Here is a 19656-nt window from a genome sequence, read left to right on the forward strand (position 1 = left end):
GACTGCTTTCTTTTATACATAGAACATAGGCAGGCCTTAAAGCCTGACCGGGGTTCAGATCCTAGCTCTGCAATTTACTCGTTGTATGACATTACTTAAACTCTTTGAGCTTGTTTACCTGTAAAATGGAGGTGCTCCTTGTTACCATGTGGGGTTATTGGGAGAATTGGAGAAAATATGCACAGCACCCTGTGCAGTGCTTGGATCATGGAGACACAATTGCTGGTACTGTGGACACCAGGGAAGGGGTGTTAGTTGCCATCAGTTTCCTAAATGGCAGATCTCTGGGTATCACAAATGTTTCAGAGGACAGAGAGGGACTAAAACATCACAGTCGGTTTCACTCTATGATAAATTAGAAATTCCTAATTGTTCATGCCTAAGACAGGTGCATATTTTCTCAGATATGTTTGGGCAGGACGTTTCTTTAACCAATAGGGTCCATGGCTCATTCCTAATAAATAGAAATACTTTATGGAAGGGAGATTGAAACTCAAGAGACGGTGTGAGACAGTAGAATAGGCAGAATAGGAATGAAGATAGAGAACTCAGGAAAAGAAAGATCAGTGAGGGCTAAGGAAGCCACCACGTGCTTTAAGTAATTCTGTGCCAGCTGCTTCTAGATAACTGTTGAGTTCATAAATTAGGTACTTGAACTGTGAGCCAAAAGCCTTTTCGTGAAGCCTTTCTTCTGTGCTTTTGAGGAAATAGCCAATCTGTGGAGTGAATTTTCCTTTTTTTTTATTTTCAAACTGTTGTAGATGTAAGAAGCCCATGTGTGGCCCTAACCTTCTCTCTTGAAGAGCTAATGACACTGGGAATTAATTCTAAAAGCCTTTATCTCGATTAATCCTAGCTTGAGAAAGACAGCTTTTGGACTTCAGTGTGGTGATTCCATCTGCTTGATAGAAATGAGAGAGAAAATGGCCTAATCCTGGCTTGACCACTGACTTAACCTGGTTTGAGGCTTATTAGTTTGGTCTTAAGTGATAATGCCAAGCCTCACACTGATCATAGCTTGTGTGCACAAATCTGTGGTTTGCACTCGCAGCTTTATTTTGGCATAAAGGCATTGTTCACGGCAGTAGCACAGCCCATGCCTATGCTGTGGGTCTGAACAAGGTGAAATTCTGTGATGAAACTCAAGCCAATTGCATCTTCTTTTCTTTTTGTGAGGAAAATTGGCCCTGAGCTAACATCTGTTGCCAATGCTCCTCTTTTTGGTTGAGGAAAAGTGTCGCCGAGCTAACTCTGCCAGTCTTCCTCTACTTTATGTGAGATGCCGCCATGAGTGGTGCTAGGTCTGTGCCCGGGTCCAAACCTGCGAACTTAACCAGTATGCCCACGGGCCAGCCCCCAGCCAGTTGCTTCTTTTAAATAGTAACTGTCCTGTTTTGCTTGTCTTTAATGAGTCCATCACACTGCAGATGAATGAAGACAAACAGCTTTTGCTCTCAGCCTTTTTTCCCCTGTATAAACTTTATAAACAGGTAACCAAATGATGACAAAGAGTTCTTTTTGTAGTCTTTTTTCATTTCAATGAAGATTTTATTGAAATGCAATATATATATATCTAGAAAAGTATACAAATCCGAATTGTGTAGCTCAGTGACTTTTTACAAAGTGAACACACCTGTGTAACCAGCACCTGCTCAAGAAACAGCATAACCACTACCCCCACAGCCCCCTCGTGCCACTGTCTTGATTGCCGACACTGGAGATCAGAGCTACCTGTTTTTGAGCCTTATGTAAATGTCTGTCTTTAGTAAGCTCTAGGCAAGGGTCCTTTCACTGCTCCTCGTGCTCTCTCCTAGTTGCCAAACGTCTGTTTGACAATGGATAAGATTCTAGCTGGTGGTTGAAGTGATTCATGTTGCAACAAGTAGAGATCATTTAATGCAGTTTGCTAAGTACAACATTGGGAATCCATTTTTAAATAAAAGGACTTTGACAAATGCAGATCACTTCATTATTCATAGAGGGTTAATTTGCGCTCCTATTTTTCTGTTCCCAAGAGGTTTCCCAGTGCTAGAGTATGGCTCTGTGTGCCTTTTTTTCGTCTGCACTTTACGCTTCATTAGAAGAGCTTTATGAACAAGTGACCCATGTGAGGAATGCTCTTTGCAGGCTGGGAGAGCAGGTTCCTCTCTCAGCAGGGGAGCCAACAACTTTTTGAAGAAACTTCTTCCCTGGGATATTTTGCTGTCCTATCATGCAGAGGCCAGCTGTACTGTAAATAAGTTGGGCATGGTCAGTCAGAGTGTCAGAAGCCGCTGTTAAAGTTGCAGAGTCACTCTCCTCTGATAGACAGCGCTGGTGATTGTAGCCACCTGTCGGATTTCATCTCTGTCTGCAGCAGATTGAGTGGGTATGTTCTGAATACCTCCGGTTTGTTCTTTCAAATGCTCTTTAGGCCATCAGTGGGATTTGCCCTGCCTTCTCTCCTAATCTTTTCTTAGCAGGGTAAGGCCTCACCTGTCCCATCTCTCCCACAGTGGATGTTGATGTAGAAGATTATTACCCAGCTTTCCTGGACATGGTGCGGAGCCTGCTGGATGGTAATATAGACTCGTCACAGTATGAAGATTCGCTGAGAGAGATGTTCACCATTCATGCCTACATTGCCTTCACCATGGACAAACTAATCCAGAGCATTGTCAGACAGGTGAGGGCACAGTGGAGGCTAGGGTGGTGAGGGAAGAAGTCCTTACCTAAAGATGGATCAGACAAAGAGAACAGGGCAGATGTCTGTTGGAAGAGGAAAGGCAGTTTTCTCTAACGGTTTATGAACATATGCTTTATAGAGGGGCGAGGGAGGCTAATGTGATGTCGGGTTTCTCCTGTTAACGAAGTAGGAGTACTTTAGCCGCATACTTGATTCCTTTGCTTTGCTGGGTTTGCCCTCACAGTCATATGAGCCTACCTCAGACCTGCTGTTTTGCCCTTTTCTTGCTGACTGCCTATGGAGCAGACATTGGTCCTGACTGTAGCTGCCTGCCCTGTTGGCCCAGCTCTTACCTCATCGGCCAGGAGTGAGCTCTCAGTGGGTAGCGTTTCCTCTTCCAAGGGTGTTGGTAATTCTATGAACTTTTCTCATTTAATATTTGAAGTTCTTTTTATAGGAAGTGTTTACATCTTTTATAATACTCTGCCCACTTCATTGTCTGAGGTTCCCTCTGAGTTAGATTTGTGGTTGTTTGTGATTTGTTCCTGTGGCACCCTGGCAGTTTGTAAATTTGTTATTCTTTGCAACAATGATAATTTTGTAGCAAATAGCATGTTATAGATAGGTTTCTACTCATGTGCCTTGAGTTCTGAACTCCTGAAGGGATCAGAGTCTGTTGGTGGTGGTGTACTACTTCCTTTAAAGTGAAAACTTGTAAAAAGAAAATTCTAATTCTGGAGTCCACAGTGCTGCTGTGGAAAGAAAAGCTTGTTGCTCAGTGCTTTCTTGGGCTAAAGTATGAAATCCTCTGCAAAGTATCCACGCTTTTGCCTTGAATTTGGAAGGATGCATGGCTCTGCACCCCTCCCACAGTATCTACTAGAGTCAAGAAAAAACATTTAACCTAACTGAATCTTGGCATCTTCAGGAAAGCTGTCAGGCAGACCATTTTTTCCCTGAAAGTCAAAGAAGTTATTAGGCCTTTCCTTAAGGGATCTGTATGGTGACTGACAGAAATCATTATATGGATACAATCTGCTGTAGTCATAATTTTTGAGAGACTAACCCCTGTTAATGTTCCCTAAATTTATATAAAGTAAAGACTGGTTACCATGTGCTAATGTTTCACTTACAAGTTTGCTGCTGCTATAGCTAGATGTAAAGTCTTTCATACTGCTGGCACAACCACCTTAAAAATCCAATGAAACTAGCTTTTTGTAAGCCCAAGTTTTTGAAACAATACATATGATTAGTCCATTTACTGGAATTACCTGGTTATGACTGATTTTGAGTCAATAATATGTAATGTCCAGTCTTTTTTTATGGAAACAGATTTCATCCAGAAACCTAAATCCAGTGTTTTTAAAACATGTTCATTCTTTTCATCTTAATTTTTCAATTGGGGGCATATCTTCTCTCCTTCTCCGCATCTCGTTTGGTATTCTCCCGAAGTTCATTGCTAACTGGACGTAGAACATATATTTCAAGGTGAAGCCATATATTTATCTTACCTTTTCCAGACTAGTTTGAGGGATTTGTCTTAAGAATACAATAGAGTGTCTCACAGACATCTAGTACAGAACTCAAAATAAGGCCAGATCATGTAAGGATTGGACTAGGAAGGTTTTTTTGGTTTCCTTCATGCCTTTCTGGACACCTGCACCATTCTCATGCTTCCCTGTGCTGATGGACATTTGGCACATACTCAGGGCTTGTCCAACCCCCTGAGGCTTTGGCTTGCCACAGCAGTGCATCTGGCCCCACGGTATTACCTGATCTTTCCATCCAGATGCTCCTCTGTAAAAAACTCTTACCAAATGCTCATTGTGTCATTTCAAATTAGCAGGAGAGAGAATCTGACCAGCCTAGCTTGGAGGTGGGAGTTGCCTAGTGGTCCCTGGATTTGTGGTGCTGCCTTTTCCAGAGACTCTAGGAAGGGCCAGATATCCAAGAAGAGGGTGTGGGTGGGGGACTCAGTGACATGGTCTACTTCCATAAGAAGGTAGAGAGCAGAAGTGTCTTCCTGGTAGAGACTATGCTTTGGATATACATTTTTTAAACAGTACTTTTTTTCTCTCAAACACTGTATCTTAAGCTTTTCCCTATGTTATCAAGTTATTGTAAGCATTATTTTAATGGTGACATTAGAATCCGTTGTCTGGACTAACTGAAATTTATTTAACCATCTCCTGTTGCTGGCTTTTCTACTGCTGTCAAATTACTCACCCTTCTAACCTTGCACTGTGTCCATTTATCTACAAATACACATAGTTGTCATTTAAGACTTTTTAAAATGTTAAGAATAAGTAGTTGTCATAGTTACTAGCACTTCAAAAAGAATGTATCTTCCTAAAAATAGAATGACTTAGTGGTTATGAGAATTTTAAAGTAAAATAGACAAACTAATATTGCCGTTAATGTTTTGCTTTTATCTTGTATCTATTTTTCACATTCTCGGGCATTTTGATGGGTAAAGTTTCATTTGAGGGAATTTTTATTTCCCAATACTAATATTGTCATGGCTTGATGAGAATGGAAACTCTGAAAGGTTCAACTTTGTAGTCATCAGATAGCTTAATAAGATAGTCATGAAAGTTACCAATAGTCAATCTTGATTGACCTATGTTAAAAATAAGTTAATCAATATTATATACAGTTTAAGTATTATACTTCCTATTAGATGTGAAAAAATAGGTGCTGTGTTAGAAGGAATATTGGTCTAGGGTGAGGAAACTTGAATATTAGTCCCAACTCTGCTCCTTCAGCTGAGTGCCCCTGGACAATTAATTCAGCCACAGTTTCTTAAATACCTAATGAGTTTCAGACTTTGTACTAGGGCTGGGAAGATAGACATGGATCTTGCTTTCATGGTTCTCCAAGGCCCCTCTCCTCGCCTTGGCACACAGTGATTTTTCTCATCTAACAGGTAAATTTTTCTCATATATAACAGGGCACCCCCTCCAGCCTGCTTCCTAGGGTAGCTGTATGGATCAAATGAGAATGTGTGAAAGCAAATTGTAAATGATGAAGCAGCACCATAAAAACAGGAAGCTGTGGAAATTTTCTTTCATGTAAAAAAAATTTGTTTAAGTTCCCTAGGACTTTAAATATAAAGCAGCATATTAACCTGAGTTGCCTATGGTTTTGCTTTTAAACAGATTTGAAAATGTTACTCGTGGACTAGTGATATGGGTGAAGATTTCAGCTTGGTTTTTCTCTAAGAAAATAAAATAGTGGTTTTATGTGGTTAATTTTCTAAAATTAACAACTGAAAAAACTTTTTGAGCTGAGTGACTGGAACTACCAAAGGAGGGTTGACTGTATGACAGGGAGAAATAGTTTCTTAGTTCACTGATGACTTGCCTTTGCTTGATTCCAGCTGCAGCACATTGTGAGTGATGAGATCTGTGTACAGGTGACTGACCTTTACTTGGCAGAAAACAATAATGGGGCCACTGGAGGCCAGCTGAACACACAGACTTCAAGGAGTCTCCTGGAGTCAACATATCAGCGGAAGGCTGAGCAACTCATGTCAGATGAGAATTGCTTTAAGGTGAGAGTTACTCATTTAGTCAAGGACCATGTTGGTGACAGTGTAAGTTGTTGGGACTGTCTCTACCAGAAGTCAAAGACGTATCAGGGTACTTTGTTCGACCCAGTGATTCCATTCCTGGAACTCCTTATACTTCCTGTGAGGTCACTTAGAGGAAATACAAAAAAACATGGAAAAGTGGAAGTAAAGTCTTTCGTGGACAGTAAACTTTCTTACCTTTAAAAAAATTGTTATACATGATTTTTACAATTTTGTATTGGTTTTTTCCTCTGAACATTTTTTCATATTATAGTGCTTTGTAAATATTATTGTTCAAAAATGTTTATACATGTAATCTGTGATCGTTGTAGAAAAGGTAGGAACTTCAGAGAAAAGAAAAAATAGTCACCTATAATTCTTCCCAGAAATAATCACTGCTGACATTTCTAGATTTTTCTATGCTTTTATATATTTTGAAAAATTATACTGAGCCAAGTGTTCCATAACTTCTTTCATTCAATTAGCAATACCTCTGGGTCTTCAGCATATTCTTAAGACAATTTGATATTTCATCTTATAGAGGATTATGTGGGTCTTGTTGGACATTTAGGTTGTTTCCAGTTTTCCACCATTATAATAGCTAATTAGAAAAGCAAATAATTGGAAACAACCTAGAGGTCCAACCCATTATGGGAATGGTTAATGGCAGCCTATTGTGTGAATACTGGATGGTGTATTTTGCAGCCCTTAAAAGTTAATTATAAATTATAAAAATACTGAAGCAAAAAAAATGATAAAGATGTGAACTGATTGCAGCTCTGTAATAAATGTGTATAGTTGAACAAAACCTGTTATGTATTTATATAAGAAGGGCAGGTTCAGGTAGCCTGGAATAAGGTTTGTAGTTGGCTGAGCAGAAAGAACTAAGCTAAATAAAAGTTTGACTTCGTTGGGTATGTTCCATGTACTTTAATGATCTGACCCCAAATTGTTCACTTAGTTATGTGCTTCTTTTTTCAGCTTTTTCTCAAGTTTCTAATCCATCAGCTATACTATTTGCTTAATTTAGAATCAAAGAACTGAAAGTGAGTTTTCTAGTTCTCTCTCAGGATCTTGACGTTCTACTGCCTGAGGACTTTCTTACTACAGGAGAGATTTCCTGAGTTTTTCGGGGTTTTAAAACTATAAATGTTTAGTATGAGTTTACTGTGTGTTTAGTTTCATGGCGAACAGGATTACCATCCCCTCCACACACAATGAGTTAACAACGTATTAAATTGTGTGGTGAGGGCCTGTGAAGGAATGGGTAGACTCACCCCATAGATAAGAAGAGTTATCAGAGTGACAGAGGGAATAGCAGGAAGAAAGGCTTAATAACCAGGATATTGTGTCACCACAGGGATCCTTTTCTTTAAAATATTCACATATAGAATAAATTCAGTCGTGCTAGTATTAAGCTAAACTTACGCAGCCCTTCAAATCCCCTACCCACCCCCGCCTCTAGCCTCCTCTCCCTGTGTTTTTTCTATGCAAATTCTGCACTGCTTTTTAAAAATCAAGCATGTTTAGCCCTCTGTATACCCTTTAAGACCCTTTTCTGTGCATTTACGTACATATATATATTTAGAAATAAATGATATTAGACTGTGTGTATTCTACATCTTGCCTTTTTCACTGAATACATCTTAAGAATTTGCTCTATTTTGGTTTATATAGATCCAGCTCATTTTTTCAACTGCTGTGTCATACTTAATAGTATGAACGTGCTGTGGTTTTTAAAAAAAGTCATTCCCTTGTAGGTGAACATTGAAACAACTACCATTTTTTACCTTCTCAAATAGTGCTGCGTTGAATAGCGTTTTGTTGTACTTGTATCCTTGTGTGCATGTGTTAGTAGCTGTCCAGGGTGGAGAGAAAGAAGTGAAATTCCTGGGTCAAAGGATATGCATATTTTTAAAATTTAAATTTTAATGGATATTGCCATTTCAGTCTTTGAAGTGACAGGCTGTACCACTGTATGCTTTCATAAGAGCATTTTTTTGCCATCCTTAGTCAACACTTGGTATTATCAAACTTCTTTATTTTTGCCAATTAGATGCTTAGAAAATTACATTAATTCACATTTCCCTGTTTCCTACTGTTGCCCATTGCTTTTTCCTCTTCTTTGTATTTCTTATTCATGTCCTTCACCCTCTTTTGGTGAGGAGGGTGTAGTTCTTTTTATGTACTTTTTTTTATGCTAACATCTGTGCCAATCTTCCTCCTTTTTTTCTCCCCTACTAAAGCCCCAGTAGATAGTTGTGTATAGTTGTAAGTTCTTCTAGTTCTTCTGTGTGAGCCACCACCACAGCATGGCTGCTGACAGGTGAGCGGTGTGATTCCACGCCCAGAAACTGAACCCAGGCCCCTGAAGCAGAGAGTGCCAAACTTTAACCACTAGGCCATCAGGGCTGGCTCTTATGTACTTTTTAAATACGGTTTTCTCTGCCGTAATTTCTCTGAAATTGATTGGTCTTCTCCTATGTCCTTCACTGCCCAGCTGCATGTCACTTTAGTGAGGTGAAATCTTTCTCAGCTCATGGGGAGGGATTTTTTATTCCCACAGCATATTAACCATGTCTCTCGAATAGTACATTTGTGATTACTTAGTTGTAATGTAAATATAGCTGTTTGCGTTCCTGTTTCCTTTACTAAATTGAGCTCTTTCAAGCAAGAAATCATCTTCTCTTGTGAGTGTGCCCCTGCCTGATAAATAGGAGACATTCAGTGACTGTGTGTTGAGTGAATGAAATATAGGATATTGGCAAAGGAGATGTGTAGAAAGGGGATCCAAATGGTAGAGGATCTTCATAGCCGTGTAAGAGAAAGGTTTGAATTTTCTTGTGGTTGGTGAGCAGTGAAGCATTTTTAAGGACTAAATATCCCACTGGATTTCAGCTTTCAGGAAGATCAGTTTGGTAGCACTGAATAAGGAGGAGTAGAGGAACCAGAAGCCTGTTTACAACTGGAGGCAGTTGCCAAATGTGGGTGATAGATGTAGGCTGTCTGATAATGAAGCTAGTCAAGACTTGGAGAGTGTTTGCAGAAGAGAGAGCTGGGGTGAACACGTGCTAAAGGGCCTCACAAGACAGGTGACAGGTGGAGGAGCCTGTTGGGATGAAATTGAGTTCAGTTTTAAGCATGTAGAGAGGAGACTGTCTCCTCAATATTGCTTTGAAGGGAGATTTCCTTACAGCAAGAGGACAAATCTTGATACTCTAGGTTGTCCTAGATCCAAGGGACTTTAGCAGACTCCTAGGGGCAGTTTTTTTCAAATCTGTTTTGGAAGTAACTATGTTTGTATTTGTGTGTGTGTATTAACTTTTTGTCATGTTTTACATTTTACTAGCAGATAGGAATTTTTTAAAGTTTCACCACAAGATACTGGGAACCGAATGGACTTCTGGTGCTGTTTGCTTACTGACTAGCTGTGTGGTCTTGAGAAACCAGAACTCTGAATTTTAGGTTTTTCTCTGTGAAAAATGAAGAAGGTTGAAATAAATGATTCTCAAGCTTCCTTCTAAGCTCTGATCTTCTCCACATGATTTGGATAGTGGTCTTTTCTGCAGCAAGCCCTTAGTTAGGATCAGGGCATTGAAAATATCTGGGTTCTGAAAGGGGAGTTCCATGTGCCATCACCATTTGATGTTGTGCAACATCACACATTTGTTTTGTGCAAAGTATGACTTGATTTTGCCTCTATCAGCGTATTGCTTTTAAATATGAATTTTTAAAAAATGGCACAAATAAGCAGAACTCACAATTTCAAGAGCTTCAAATATGATTGATACCTTTGCAACACATCACTTCTAAGTATGTTGCTGTTGTGTGTTTCTTACCCCATGGCGTGTGTGGTATCTTGGGTGGTCTTTATTGGGGTGGAAATGCGATTGCTACTCTCTGTTGTGTTTGATGTTTTCCTCTTCACTTTTGATATGAGAAATTTCCCTTTTTTTTTCTTTAAAGCTGTAGACTTAGTTTACATCTTTGTATATTAAGTCCCGGAAATGGTATTGTCAAGTGGGAAATGACATTGACATTTTATGGTTCTGGCTTTATGCCATATTTCTTTCTAATGAACAAAATACTTCTAAAGCACTCTTACTAACATTGATTATAGTTTTAGCTAATTCAAGATATATGAAACATGAGATGGTGCTTTTTTGCTGTAACATTTCATTTTGCTGGTAGCAAGATTGGACTTTTGCTTTTTTTAATTGAGTTCATAATAGGTTACAACATTGTGAAATGTCAGTTGTACATTATTTCTTGTCTGTCACCATATAAATGCTGCCCTTCACCCTTTGTGCCCAACCCCTCATCCCCCTTCCCCTGGTAACCACTGAACTGTTCTCTTTGTCCGTGTGTTTGTTTATCTTCCACATATGAGTGAAATCATACGGTGTTTGTCCTTCTCTGTCTTGCTTATTTCGCTTAACATAATATCCTCCAGGTCCATCCATGTTGTTGTGAATGGGACAATTCTGTCCTTTTTTCTGGCTGAGTAGTATTCCATTGTATATATATACCATATCTTCTTTATCCATTCATCAGTCACTGGGCACTTGCATTGCTTCCATGTCTTAGCTATTGTGAATAATAATGCAGTGAACATAGGGGTGCATAAGTCTCTTTGAATTGTTGGTTTCAAGTTCTTTGGATAATTACCCAGTAGTGGGATAGCTGGGTCATATGGTATTTCTATGTTTAGTTTTTTGAGAAAGCTCCATACTGCTTTCCTTAGTGGCTGCACCAATTTGCATTCCCAGCAGCAGTGTATCAGGGTTCCCTTTTCTCTACAGCCTCTCCAACATTTGTTATTTTTTGTCTTAGTGATTATAGCCATTTTAACAGGTGTAAGGTGCTATCTTAGTGTAGTTTTGATTTGCATTTCCCTGATGATTAGTGATGTTGAACATCTTCTCATGTGCCTATCGGCCATCTGTATATCTTCTTTGGAAAAATGTCTGTTCATATCCCCTGCCCATTTTTTGATTGGGTTGTTTGTTTTTTTGTTGTTGAGTTATGAGTTCTGCATATATTATGGAGATTAACCCATTGTCGGATGTATGATTTGCAAATATTTTCTCCCAATTGGTGGGTTGTCTTTTTGTTTTGATCCTCGTTTCCTTTGCCTTGTAGAAGCTCTTTAGTGTGATGAAGTCCCACTTGTTTATTTTTTCTTTTGTTCCTCTTGTCTGAGAAGACATGGTATTTGAAAATATCCTTTAAGATCAATGTCAAAGAGTGTACAATCCATATTTTCTTCCAGAAGTTTTATGGTTTCAGGTCTTACCTTCAAGTTGTTGATTGATTTTGAGTTTATTTTTGTGTATGGCATAAGATAATGGTCTACTTTCGTTCTTTTGCATATGTCTGTCCAGTTTTCCCAACGCTATTTATTGAAGAGACTATCTTTTCTCCATTGTATGTTCTTAGCACCTTTGTCAAAGATTAACTGTCTGTGAATGTGTGGTTTTATTTCTGGGCTTTCAGTTCTGTTCCATTGATCTGTGTGCCTGTTTTTGTACCAGTACCATGCTGTTTTGATTACTATGATTACTAGTACCTTTTGAAGTCAGGGATTGTGATACCCCCAGCTTTGTTTTTTTTCCTCAGGACTGCTTTAGCTATTTTGGGGTTGTTTGTTGCCCCATACGAATTTTAGGACTCTGTTCCATTTCTGTGAAGAATGTCAATGGGATCCTGATTGGGATTGCATTGAATCTGTAGATTGCTTCATGTAGTATGGACATTTCAGCTATGTTTGTTCTTCCAATCCATGTGCATGGAATACTTTCCATTTCTTTATGTCATCATTATTTCTTTCAATAATGTCTTACAGTTTTCAGTGTATATAGGTCTTTCACCTCCTTGGTTAAATTTATTCCTAGATATTTTCTTTTTTTTATTGTGATTGTAAATGGGATTGTGTTCTTGAATTCTCTTTCTGTTAGCTTATTGTTAGAGTATAGAAATACAACTGATTTTTGTAAGTTGATTTTGTAGCAGCAACTTTGCTGTAGTTGTTGATTATTTCTAATAGTTTTCCAGTGGATTCTTGAGAATTTTCTGTATATAAAATCATGTCATCTGCAAACAGTGAGAGTTTCACTTCTTCATTTCCTGTTTGGATTCCATTTATTTCTTTTTCTTGCCTAATTGCTCTGGCTGAAACCTCTGGTACGATGTTGAATAAGAGTGCTGAGAGTGGGCACCCTTGTCTTGTTTCTGTTCTCAGAGGGATGGCTTTCAGTTTTTCCTCATTGAGTATGATGTTGGCTGTGGGTTTGTCATATATGGCCTTTATTATGTTGAGGTAGTTTCCTTCTGTTCCCATTTTCTTAAGGGTTTTTATCATAAATGGCTGTTGAATCTTGTCAGATGCTTTCTCTGTGTCTCTTGAGATGATCATTGTGGTTTTAATGTGTTGTATCACATTAATTGATTTGTGGCTGTTGAACCATCCCTGTGTCCCTGGTATGAATCCCACTTGATGATGGTTGTATGATTCTTTTGATGTATTGCTGTTTTCGGGTTGCCAATATTTTGCATCTATGTTCATCAGTGATATTGGCCTATAGTTTTCCTTTTTTGTGTTGTCCTTGTCAGGTTTTAGTATCAGGGTGATATTGGCTTCATAGAATGTGTTAGGAAGTATTCAGTCTTCCCTAATTTTTTGGAATAGTTTAAGAAGGATAGGTATTAAATCCTCTTTGAACGTTTGGTAGAATTTACCAGGGAAGCCGTCTGGTTCTGGACTTTTATTTTGGGGGATCCTTTTGATTACTGTTTCCATCTCTTTACTTGTGATTTGTCTATTCAGATTATCTGTTTCTTATTGATTCAGCTTTGGGAGGTTGTAAGCATCTAAGAATTTCTCCATTTCTTCTAGATTGTCCAATTTGTTGGCATAAAGCTTTTCATAGTATTCTCTTATAATCATTTGTATTTCTGTGGTATCTCTTGTAATTTCTCCTCTTTCATTTCTAATTTTATTTATCTGAGCTTTCTCTCTTTTTTCTTTGTAAGTCTGGCTCTAGGGGTTTGTCAGTGTTGTTTATCTTCTCAAAGAACCAGCTCTTTGTTTCATTGATCCTTTCTTCTGTCTTTTTTGTTTTAATTCATTTATTTCTGCTCTGATTTTTATTATTTCCCTCCTGCTAACTTTGGGCTTTGTTTGTTCTTCTTTTTCTAATTCAGTTAGGTGTAGTTTGAGATTGCTTATTTGGGATTTTTCTTGTTTGTTAAGGTGTGACTGTATTGTGATGAATTTCCATCTTAATACCGCTTTTGTTGTATCCCATATGAGTTGGTATGGTATGTTTTCATTTTCACTTGTCTCCAGATATTTTTTTACTTCTCCTTTAATTCCTTCAATGATCCATTGGTTGTTCAGAAGTGTGTTGTTTAGTTTCCACATGTTTGTCCCTTTCTCAGCTTTTTTCTTATAGTTAATTTCTAGTTTCATAACATTATGGTCAGAAAAGATACTTGTTGTTATTTAATCTTCTTAAATTTATTGAGGCTTGCCTTGTTTCCCAACATACGGTCTATCCTTGAGAATGTTCCATGTGCACCTGAGAAGAATGTATATTCTGCTGTTTTTGTATGGAGTGTTCTATATATATATCTATTAAGTCCATCTGGTCTAGTTTCTCATTTAATTCCACTGTTTCCTTGTTGACTTTCTGTCTGGGTGATGTGTCCATTGATACGAGTGGAGTGTTGAGGTCCCCTACTATTGTGTTGTTATTAATGTCTCTTTTAGGTTTGTTAATAGTTGCTTTACGTACTTTGGTGCTCCTGTGTTGGGTGCATAGATATTGATAAGTGTTATGTCTTCTTGGTGAAGTGTCCCTTTGATCATTATATACTGCCCCTCTTTGTCTCTCTTTGCCTGTCTTATCTTGCAGTCTGCTTTGTCTGATATAAGTATTGCAACATCTGCTTTCTTTTGTTTGCCACATTAGATTGGAGTATCGGCTTCCATCCCTTCACTCTGAGCCTGTGTTTGTTGTTGGAGCTGAGATGTGTTTTCTAGAGGCAGCATATTGTTGGGTCTTGTTTTTTTAATCCATCCTGCCACTCTCTGTCTGTTGATTGGAGAATTCAATCCATTTACATTTAGAGTGATTATTGATATATCGGGGCTTAATGCTGCCATCTTACTGCTTGTTTTCCAGTTCTTCTGCATTTCATTTTTTTTCGTCCTGTGTACTTCAGACTACCAATTTGACTAGGTAGTTTTTTATGCTGGATTTCTTAGTTTTCTACTTATTTATTATTTCTGTCTCTATTCTACTCTTTTGTTTAGTGGTTACCATGAGGTTTCTATGCAAAATCTCATAGATGAGATAGTCCATTTTCTGATGACCTCTTATTTCCTTAGACTAAGCTTTGTGAATCTCTTTCCTCTCCCTCTCCTGTGTTGTTTTTCTCACATCTTATTCCATCTTATGAATTTGTGGTTAAAATGACAAGATTATCTTTGTTTTTGGTGTTTTCTTTCCCTTTATCATTAGTGTTTTGCTTGAGCCTTTGCTAGCCTGTTCTGATGAATAGGTATAATTTTCTGATTTTGTCTACCTATTTATCTCCTTACTCATGGCTTTGTAACCCCTTTCTTCCTTTTTTTCCAGGTATTAGGGCCTTCTTGAAGATTTCTTGTAGGGGGAGTCTTGTCGCAATGAACTCCCTTAGCTTTTTTTTTTTTCTTTTTTTAAAGATTTTGTTTTTCCTTTTTCTCCCCAAAGCCTCCACCGGTACATAGTTGTATATTTTTACTTGTGGGTCCTTCTAGTTGTGGCATGTGGGATGCCGCCTCAGCATGGCTTTGATGAGCGGTGCCATGTCCGTGCCCAGGATCCGAACTGGCAAAACCCTGGGCAGCCGAAGCAGAGCACATGAACTTAACCACCCAGCCACGGGGCCGGGCCCTCCCTTAGCTTTTATTTATCTGGGAAAGTTTTTATTTCTCCATGATACTGAAGGATATTTTCACTGGATAGAGTATTCTTGGCTGAAAGTTTTTGTCTTTCAAAGATTTGAGTATTTCATTCCACTCTCTGCTAGCCTGTAAGGTTTCTGCTGAGAAATCTGCTGAAAGCCTGATAGGGTTTCCTTTGTAGGTTATTTTCTTCTGCCTTGCTGCCCTTAGTTTTTTTCCTTGTCGTTGACTTTTGCCAGCTTCACAACTATATGCCTTGCACTAGGTGTTTTTACATTGACATAGTTAGGAGATCTGGTGGCTTCTTTCACCTGGATTTCCATCTCCTTCCCCAGGTTTGGGAAATTCTCTGCTATTATTTCTTTGAACAAGCTTTCTGCTCCATTCTCCGTCTCTCCTCTGTCCTGAATACCTATAATCCTTATGTTGTGTTTCCTAATTGAGTCGGATATTTCTCAGAGTTTCTTCATTTCTTTTTAGTCTTAGTTCTCTCTCCTCCATCTGAAGCATTTCTATATTTCTGTCTTCAGTGTTGCTGATTCATTCCTCCATGATATCAGCTCTACCATTCAGGAATCCATGTTCTGCTTTGGTCCTATCCATTGTGTTTTTAAACTCCAATATTTCTGATTTGTTTTTCTTTGTAGTTTAATCTCTTTTGTGAAGTAGCTCCTGAACTTGTTGAATTGTCTATCTGCATTCTCTTTTAACTCTTTGAGTTTTTTAATGATAGCTATTATGAATTCTCTGTCATTTAGGTTATAGATTTCTGTGTCTTCAGGATTGATTTCTGCATACTTGTCATTTTCCTTCTGGTCTGAGATTGAAGATATGTTTTCATACTGCTAGACAGCATAGATTTATGTTTCTGCATTGTGGTAGTGTTTGATTGCCACTTCCACTTGTTGCCACTGGGTGGGGGTCAAGAGCTGTGTATTCTGAGCCCCCCTCAATCCAAGGGACAGCTCCCAGGTGCCGGCCGGTGGGGAGGGGCTCTTTCTCCTGCAGGATCTTGGGGGCTTCTTGGTCTGCCCTTACTATCTGCTTTCCTGGGGTCTTGGCTTGGTGAAGACACCCCCACGATAGCTAGTCATCTCTTGGTGGGGTGGGGCCGCTTTCTCATGGGCTGTGAGGGACCTTGGAGAGATCTATGGTGCTCCCGCAGAGGGCCGCCACTCTCTCCTCTCTTTCCTCTTGGAGGCTTCATGCAGTCCCTGGGTTGCTATCCTTCAGGGAGGAAAAGAGATGTTCTCTTACCTCCTTCTACTTCCTCGGGGGGGCCTCCAACACATCCACCTTCCGACTATGGCTGCGTGGGTCTCTCAGACATCTTTTGTGTTGTGTGGATGTCCTCTGTTGGAATATGAATGTCCTTTTTGTTGTATCTTTGAGGGGGAGTTTATGGGGAGAACTCTCTGCCATGATGCTGATGTCACCTGGACTTTTGCCTTTTTTATCGCCTGCTTCCTAACCTTTTTGAGTATCTTCCTCATCTCTTTGATTGGAGCAAAGCTTTAGAACTTTATTGCCTCCCCACCTCCCAACCCTTGAGCAGCTAGGTTATAGCTGTGGAGCTGGTCTTTTGTTTATACTCAGATTTCTTATTTGCAGCTTATGTTCATTCAGAGCCAAGGCCAGGTTCAGCTGACCATAGAGCTTCTGGACACAGAAGAGGAGAACTCGGATGACCCTGTGGAAGCAGAGGTATGGACAAAATATATTGCAGAAACTGCATGCTGAGAGAACTGTCCTCTTCTGAGAATCTGCCCAGTGACTGTCTTATAGAAGGCCAAGGTAGTCCTTAGGCTTGTTTAAGGGTCAGGACTGGATGCTTAAAGTACAGGTCATTCCAGCCCTGTCTTTAGCTGAAGAGAAGGGCAGCCTGATGGTAGATATTTAGGGTTGGTGGCAGCCTCATCCAGCTCTTGAGTAAAGCAGTCTCCTCAGAGGAAATCTCATAGTTGGCAGCTTTCCTGTTTTTCTCCTAAAGTATACGAAACAAATGAGGTGCCATGTGCCCAGTATCATCTTGACTCTGTGTCATGTTTACTTTTTATTGGGATAAATGAAGCCAGGAGTTCTCAACCCCACAGAGTAGACAGAGTGAGTTGACTGTCGTGGCCTGGTCTAGCAGGTAATGTGAATGAGAGCTTCAAGCCACATGGATGATGTTGGGATATCGAGGGGAGGCCTGGTTTGTGGGAATATTGGCTTATGGTTGCCAGTTTTTTTAAGAGATGCCAGAAATCCAGATTTTAATTTGAAAGATACTGATTTCCAAACATTTGCCACCATACCTTTCATTCTTTAACAAAACCCTCTATGGGGAGATAAAACTTGTCAGTGAGCCAGCTTCTACCTATTTATGATTTCTGATAACTTTTAAGTATCTTAGAGAAACTTTGGGTTTTGCTATCTAACAGAATTTTTAAGCTGTGTTTCAGTACCAAGTAATAAACTTGTCATTATGGAAAGATTTTTTTGATGTTGAAATTTAAGGATTTCAGACATTCATGGAATTTGCTAATGAGGATGGAGTTCAGTTTTTGTGCTCTTTCCCTACCCGTATTTTGTATTTGTAATCCTAGCGCTGGTCAGACTATGTGGAGCGATATATGAATTCTGATACTACCTCTCCTGAGCTTCGTGAGCATCTGGCACGGAAACCAGTATTTCTCCCAAGGTGAGTGAACCAAGTTATGTCTCAGCAGTACACACTTGTGCACAGTTGAGGAATGGAGGCTTAAATGACTTGGTTTTCACTTTTTCTATTCATTGTTCTGTTTTCTGAGGACACTAAATCAAGGTTTATATAGCTCTTATACCATGAACTTGGTGCGTGTGCTAAGCATCAGGAAGATGAAAGTTTTAGAGAATCAGCAATAACTTCCCTTTGTTGGATAGGAATGTGATTTAAGGTTTGATGATTTGTTGGGAAGACTCACAGGACTCAGCATATAGTCATACTCACAGTGATGATTTATTACAGCAAGAGGATACACAGATAAGTCAGCAAAGAGAAAAGGTGCCTGTGGCAAAGTCGGAGGAAACCAGGCACAAGCTTCCAAGAGTCTTCTTCCAGTGGAGTCACACAGGACACTCTTATTTCCTCTAGCACTGGATTCTGACAGTATGTTTGAAATACTGTCTACCAGGGAAGCTCATTAGGGATGCTCACTGAATCCTTAGAGACTCAGTGCCAGGGTCTTTTATTGGATCCTGGTCATGTGGGCACCCTCTGCCTAGCATGTACCAAAATTCCAGACTCCCCGAAGGAAAGCAGGTTTTCAGCATAAACTGTATATTTTGTACAAATAGTTTAGGTACAGTGAGCCACTCTTAATCATTTAGGAAATGTTGAAGACTCTCCCAAAATCCAAGATCCCAGAACTCAAGCCAAGGGACAACCTTGTAAGCAGGCCTTTCAAAGGATAGCAGTCTTAGGCCTGCTATGTTAACTCTCTTCACAGAGTTTTTTAGTATATGGGCAAGTTGTAATGCTGGTCCTCTATCTGAGGATGAAAACAGAGTTTCAGAAGTAGATAATAGATTTTGCTCTAGTCGAGTGCCTTTCTTCCTTCCCAAAAGTTTAAAATTGAAATCTCATGTCTTATGTTTCCAGAAAGGTATTATCCCAGTATCATTAGACTTAGTCCTAATCAGAGTGTGGAAAAGCGTGGCAGCAGAAGGGCCCCGCCAGGTTCTTCCATTCACCGATTGATGTAGTGGGCTTCAAGCAGCTGCTCTGTGCCAGGCCCCTCTCTCTACAAACACTTAGTCTCTGCTTATGAAACAGTACAATAAACATAGTATCGTGTATTTCTTACCAGGTTGGCAAAGTTTTTAAAAGTTTTTTAGTCAGTGTTATAGAGGGTGTGGGAAAGGGAGACGCTTCCAAATACTGTGGAGGAAAATAGAAATTGATACAATCATTCCGGGGTGAGGGCAGTTAAAACATAAGGGACCTTTACCCTAGAACTTTAGTTTCTAGTAATTTGCCTTATAGCTATTATAGCTAAGGTTCTCAGTCTTTTTGGCCTTGAGACCCCTTACACTCTTAGAGATTGAGTATTCCAAAAAGCTTTTATTTCTGTAGATTGTATCTAGTAATGTTCACTGTATTAGAAATTAAAACTGAGAAGTGTTTAAAATGTTTATGAATTCATTTTCACAATAACAATTTGAAACCCATTGTATGTTATCATAAATAATATTTTAGTGAAAAGCTATTTCTAAAGAAAAAATTAGTGGAAAAAGCAGCATTGCTTTACATTTTTGCAAATCTGTTTTGTGTCTGGCTTTAATAGAACGGCTGGTTCTCATATCTGCTTCTGAATTCAGTCTGTTTGCACTATGTTGTTTGGTTGAAATATGTGAAGAAAATCTAGCCTTACTCCAATATGTAGCTGGAAAAAGAAGTATTTCCATATCCTTTCAGATAATTGTGGATATTCTTTGGTATGACAACAA

The 19656-nt window shown here is 39.2% G+C and overlaps 1 protein-coding gene across 6 annotated transcripts in view; it reads left to right on the plus strand.

The window, feature by feature from the left end:
- SIN3A (SIN3 transcription regulator family member A) overlaps window positions 1-19656 on the plus strand; it is a 68633-nt gene that overhangs the window by 43900 nt on the left and 5077 nt on the right. For all 6 annotated transcript variants that reach the window (XM_023653221.2, XM_023653226.2, XM_023653216.2 and 3 more), the window contains 4 exons: window positions 2496-2665; window positions 6045-6218; window positions 16798-16890; window positions 17775-17869. In XM_023653221.2, the coding sequence (XP_023508989.1) occupies window positions 2496-2665; window positions 6045-6218; window positions 16798-16890; window positions 17775-17869 (532 nt within the window). The remainder of the gene's footprint in view (window positions 1-2495; window positions 2666-6044; window positions 6219-16797; window positions 16891-17774; window positions 17870-19656) is intronic.

This window comes from Equus caballus, chromosome 1 (genome assembly GCF_041296265.1).
Source record: "Equus caballus isolate H_3958 breed thoroughbred chromosome 1, TB-T2T, whole genome shotgun sequence".
In the NCBI taxonomy this organism is placed as follows: domain Eukaryota; kingdom Metazoa; phylum Chordata; class Mammalia; order Perissodactyla; family Equidae; genus Equus; species Equus caballus.